General features: G+C 36.3%; 1 protein-coding gene across 2 annotated transcripts in view; it reads right to left on the reverse strand.

Moving 5' to 3' along the window:
* ASH1L (ash1 (absent, small, or homeotic)-like (Drosophila)) overlaps nt 1–6,289 on the reverse strand; it is a 131,963-nt gene that overhangs the window by 56,673 nt on the left and 69,001 nt on the right. For both annotated transcript variants that reach the window (XM_014540820.1, XM_005867543.2), the window contains exon 6: nt 3,636–3,815. In XM_014540820.1, coding sequence (XP_014396306.1) covers nt 3,636–3,815 — 180 coding nt within the window. The remainder of the gene's footprint in view (nt 1–3,635; nt 3,816–6,289) is intronic.

A 6,289-nucleotide genomic window follows, 5' to 3' on the forward strand; every position in this document is an offset into this window, starting at 1 on the left:
AAATTTAAATTGCCTTTTAAATCCTGTTTTCTCTTCTCTACAGTCACCATCAGTATTAAAATATTAAGAGCCTCTTTTCTCTTGTCTTTTTTCCTGGGGGAAAAATCATTTTTGACAATTGTAAATAATATATGTAGTTTTTTTAACCCTATTGTAACCATTAGATTATCTGTAAGAAAGAAATTTTAATCCACTCCCCTCTGAACCTTAATCTTTGAAAGCAGCACAATTCAGTGGTAAAACAATAAGTGGTGGGACCTCTAAGTGCTCAAGATTCCAATACTGATTTTAATGAAAAATTCTGTAAACTTAGGTAAATTCCTTAATCTTTTTGTGTCAGTTTCTTTCTTTCTTTTTTCTTTGGTTAATCCTCACCCAAGGATATTTTCCCACTGATTTTCAGGGAGAGTGGAAGAGAGAGGGAAATGAGAGAAACATCAATGTGAGAGAAACAAATCGATTGGTTATATCCTGCATGAGCCCTGACCAGGGCCCAGGCCGGGGAGGAGCCTGCAACCAAGGTATGTGCCCTTGAACAGAATCGAACCCATGACTCCTTGGTCCGCAGGCCGATGCTCTATCCACTGAGTCAAACTGGCTAGGGCTGTGTCAGTTTCTTAAGAAGCAGACAGTAACCATGTGCATTACCATTTCCTACAGATTTAATACAAAAGTATTTTGAAATTTTAAAAATCTCAAATGTAAGATGGTACCATGTTTTTATTTACAGCAATACACATCATTTTGAGGAAATGATAGCTAAGTGCAAAAATTATGTATTACATATAAATAATATATTATAAAGTACATCTATATTATATGATTCCCATAAAATAATATTCTGTAAGCATCAAAATTAAAGTTATCCCTTTTTCTATAAGTTTTAATACTCAAAAACCTAGCCTATAAATCAAATTAAATGTATGAGGAGAGTTTATTATTTTATAAAACGTAAAAGTCACAGTATTTGAGAGGTAGGATAATCTTAAGATATGAACTCTATAGTTTGATAGATTCATTTTATACATCAAGCTTCATTTTTACGACTCCCAGAGAAACTAAGTAATTTGCCCAAAATGTTATGACAGTGGCAGAACTAAAAGTAGAACCACGGGCTCCTGTCTAAGTAGTGTTAATTTTTTTACACTATGCTGTTTCACTATAATATACACTGAGTGGCCAGATTATTAGGACCACCTGATGTTTACAGGAAAATTAGCCATACACTGCATCGTATGGAATATGGAAGCCGAAGGCCTGTTCGAACACCTTTGCTGTCTGCAGTTACCAAGATAAAACGTCTCCAATTCACACAGGATCACAAGGATTGGACAGTCGAGCATTGGAAAAAAGTCATGTGGTCTGATGAATCATGTTTCCAGTTGCATCATGCAGATGGCAGAGACCCCTCAGGGGATGTTGGAGAGTCGGTTACAGCCCGATCCCCACAGGCCAGGCAGAGGGACCCCACTGGTACATGAATCCGTGCACTAGGCCTCTAGTATAGAATAATGACCATTATTTCCCAGCCTTTCTTGTGGATGAGTGTGGTTACATGACTATGTTCTGGCCAATGGCTATAAATTAGGTTTTGAATTTTCCTTCCTTAGTCATTTTGTGCTATAACAAATCACCATAGACTAGGTGGCTTAAACAATGAACATTTCGCTCTCACTTTTCTGGAGGCTGGCAAGTCCAAGATCAGGGTTGGGTTTTGGTGAGAGCTCTCTTCCTGGTTTGCAGATACTGCCTTCTTGTATTCTCACATAGTAGAGAAAAATTCTCTCTCTCATTGTCCCTTCTTTTAACAGTAATAATCCTATTCAGGAGAATGACACCTGAATGACCTAATTACTTCCCAAAGGTCTTAACTGTCAAATACCAACACAATGGGGATTAGGAATTCAGTATACGAATTTTGAGAGGGGGCATATTCCGCATATTTGAAGGGGAGTTTCCTTACAAAAAAGGTACATGATTTTTATTCCCTTTTCTCTTTTTCTGCTCTCTCTTATGAAGACCTTATGACTGGACTCTAGCAGCTATGTTGAAATAAGAGGACAAGAAGTAACCATAGGAATGCAAGCCTGGTGCTGATATAGAAGAACAGAAAAAAAGGAGTGTAGTTTCCTAAAGACACCATGAAGATACCATATTAACCTTGACTTGTGTACTTCACAACTTCTTTTAAATTAGAGGAAAATAAATGTCTATCATTTAAGTCTTGGTTATTTGAAGATTTCCTATTATTGGAAGCTGAAACTAAACTTAATAAAACATTTTCATGACCAAGAAGAAGGAATAGAGTTCATAGAGTTTATGTGCTATCCACCTAAGTGGTAAGTTAATGAAAAATCTTTTCAATGCAAAAGAAAGTGCTGTGATTTACACTTTGATCACTCAAACCACAAGTTAAATGTATCTCTAAAATCTAAACTCTCATCTTTCAATTTCAGACTTTCTTGTCTAAATTCAGACCCTCATGACCTTTTGATGGATAGTGAGTTTCTGCCATTATTAACTCTCATTCAATTCACTTTCTACTCTGTTGCCAGAATTATCATCTTAAAATACAAACTTGCATTTTCACTTCCTTTCCTAAATATATCATTTTAAAATTTCCTGTACCTTAATAGGATAAATAAATACCTTATAGTCAGTAAAATCCATGGTTTTGTGGTTTCTCATTATTCAATTCATTTTGGTAGGCAGTTAAGTTACTTGTAGATCAGCTTGGATTCTGGGAAGCAATGCTTATTTTCCACAACACCCACTGAATTTTAGAAACATAACTTCTGAGTTGTTGTAATACATGAAAAATCTTTACAACCTAATGTTGTCTTTGCACATTCTATTCTAAATGAAATGCCCTTCTCTACCTTGGAAACTACTATTGAATCTCCATAACCCAACTCAACTATATTCTATTTTTTAAAAATTTTATTGACTTTAGAGCAAGAGGAAAGGGGAAAAAGGGAGGGGGAGGGGGAAAGAGAGAGAGAGAGAGAGATATTTGTTGTCCCACTTATTTATGTATTCATTGGTTGATTCGTGTATGTGCCCTGAATGGAGATCAGACCCACAAACTGCATATCGGGATGACACTCTAACCAATTGAGCTACCTGGCCAGGGCTATAAAACACTTCTTATTCAATGATACAGTTAGTTGATATCCCTTTGGGGGCTTTAAAACTTCTCAATTAGACTGTTTATCATGCTATATTTTCCCAAGGAAATATTAAGTTTTTTAAAGTAAGGTATATTTTACAAAGTGCTTGGAACATAGAAAACATTCAACCAATGAGGAATGAATGTAGAATAATCATCAAGATTATTTTAGGTACATGCACAATGCCATTATTTTTAATTACCAAAAAAACCCAAACACCATTAGAATCCAAACTATAGAAATGTCATCTGGAAAGACAGAGAGCAGGTAAAGATCAGAGAAGATACATTAGCCCCAAACAACATAGTGTGGTGGTATTACAGTGAACATTTAAGTGTTTGTGATGAGATTCACATTTGTGTATTTTACATTTGTATTGTGCTTTATGACTATTAAAGTGTTTTTTCAAACATGGAAGAATAAAAGATCTTTAAAGGATGTCAGCTGAGAGATACTATTACTTACTCTGTAGTTTTGTAAACATCAGAATACAGCCCTGCTTTCTGATACTTCTTCTTTGGGGGACGTGGGACCTTCTTTTCTCTTGGGATGAGAGAAAGCACGGGTTGCAAGGTGCTTTCAGGTTCAAGAGGTTTGGCTGGGGTTTCAGGAGGACTGGGAATCTCAACTGCTGCTTCAGTAAAGCTATAAAAAGAAGTTTAAAGATAATTTTATGGTGAAAAAATATTTTCCTACAAATGATTTTCTATTTTAAAAAACATAACAGCAATTTAAAAAAGGAGATATGAGTCTTTCTCATCTGGCCATGCTAGAATAACAGATACCACACTTGTTCTCCTAGACAGAAACTAACAGAAATACAGTAAAGTACTATAAACCTGGATATTTATGAAACAACCATCAGACAACAGTTAGTGCAGCACTGTGATCCCTGAGAAAAACTGGAAACACCCACATACAACAATAAACAAAATAAAAAACGAGAGAGAGAGAGAGAGAGAGAGAGAGAGAGAGAGAGAGAGAAGTCCTATAACCACTTTCCCTTTATGAGAGCTTTGGTAGAGGAAATAGAACCAGTTGAAAAGAGCGATCAGAGTATTGAGAGGCTGAGGTAGCTAGAAAGCATGGGGCAAAGTACTGAAGTGAAGAAAGTTACAGAGAAAAATAACTCTAGAAATCTGTGTATGGATCTCCTTTAGTATACTGCTGAATACTAAGTTGTGCATGTGCAGGGTGAAATTCTATAAGGCTAGTCAAAGAACTACCAGAGTACTATAACCTGAATAATTCCCAGAGCTCATACATGATGGTAAATACTCAGATTTCACTAGGCAGAGTAGAAAGACATTGCCCAATACCAGAGACATTCAATAGAGATCCCAGAGGGTAATATTACCCATTTTTGTAGGGCTTAACTATCTCTGCACTAAAGCCAGGTCCTAATAGAGTTTAAAAACAATCTTCAAAAGAATCCAAGCTGATCTACAAGTCACTTAATTGCCTATCAAAATAAATTAAATACTATGAAAAGAACAAAAACCAGACACAATAATGTGATATTCACAAAGTAAAAAATTTCATAATGAAAAAAAAATTTTATGAGTACTGGTCAAAATTTTTCCAAATTTGATAAAAATTATAAACTCAAAGTTCCAAGACACTAAACAAACCATAAGAAATATAAACTCGCCCTAGCTGGTTTGGCTCAGTGGATAGAGCATTGGACTGGGAACTGGAGGGTCCCGGGTTCAATTCCAGTCAAGGGCACATGCTCGGGTTGCGGGCTCGATTCCTAGTAGGGGGTGTACGGGAGGCAGCCGATCGATGATACTCTCTCATCACTGATGTTTCTATCTCTCTCTCCCTCTCGCTTCCTCTCTGAAAGCAATAAAAATATATTAAATAAAAAAGAAATATAAACTTAAATAAAACAAGTAAAGCATAACATAATAAACTTGCTGAAAATTATTGAATAAAAAGGGGCCAGAGAAAAAAATACATGATATATACAGGAGTACAAAAATAAGAATGAGTGCAGCTTTCATGTATGAAACAATGCAACTCAGAAGGCAATGAAATAATATCTATAGTGCTAAAAAGGAGGGGAGTGGGAAATGCCCCTGAATTCATTAAGAATTCTAAAGAAATAGAAAAAAAACTTTAAAAATTAAGGTGATTCCAGTTCCAGGCAAAGATGGAATAGACACTTCTACCAATCCTTCCACTAAGAACAATTAAAAATCCTGGAAATTTCATAACAAATAAACATAAGCAAACAGATTGCCTATAGACTTTGGGACCTAAAGCAATGACATGGCAGGGAATTTCCTAGATTTCTTTTTTGCTTTGTATTTAATGGTTAAAGACAATACAATTTACCTAATATCAAGGACAAGGCAAATGCATAGTTTCACCACTTATATTCAACATCATAGTAAAGGTCACAGCCTGTGCAAAAATGGGAAAAAAAGAAAAAAAACTCTTGAAGTGGGAGTCCTCCAAATTTCTTCTTTTTCAAGATTGTATTGGCTATTTGGAATCCCTTGAAATTCCTTATGAATTTTAGAATGGATTTTTCTATTCCTGCAAAATACATCATTGGAATTTTGATAGGAATTGCACTGAATCAGCAGATGGCCCTGGGTGGTACTGATATTTTAAAAACAAAATTTTCTAACCCATGAACACAGGCTATCTTTCCATTTATTTATTTCTTTAATTTTGTTGAACAATGTTTTGTAAATTTTCAGTTAAAGTCTTTTGCCTTGAAATTACCTAACTAGAGAGAAACCAAGATGACATAGGTAAACACCGGAAATTGCTGTCTCGCACAACCACTTCAAAAATACAGCTAAAAGACAAAACGGACATCATCCCGAACCACAGAAAGGCTGGCCGAGTGGAAATTCTACAACTAGAAGGAAAGAGAAAAGCACACTGAGACTCATAGGAGGTGCGGAAGTAAAGTGCAGAGGTACGGTGGCGCACGTGGAAAGGGCTGGCAACTGAGGACGCGGCTGTCTTCTTCAATCGGGAGGGAGACACAAGCTCCCGACATCTCTGAACTCCAGTTCAGGGCGAGTCTCTGGGGACCCAGACTCATACGGGGAGAAACTGGACTGTCTGGCATCGGTCGGAACTCGAGGGCGGCTTTCTCT

This window comes from Myotis brandtii, unplaced genomic scaffold, assembly GCF_000412655.1.
Source record: "Myotis brandtii unplaced genomic scaffold, ASM41265v1 scaffold250, whole genome shotgun sequence".
Classification (NCBI taxonomy): domain Eukaryota; kingdom Metazoa; phylum Chordata; class Mammalia; order Chiroptera; family Vespertilionidae; genus Myotis; species Myotis brandtii.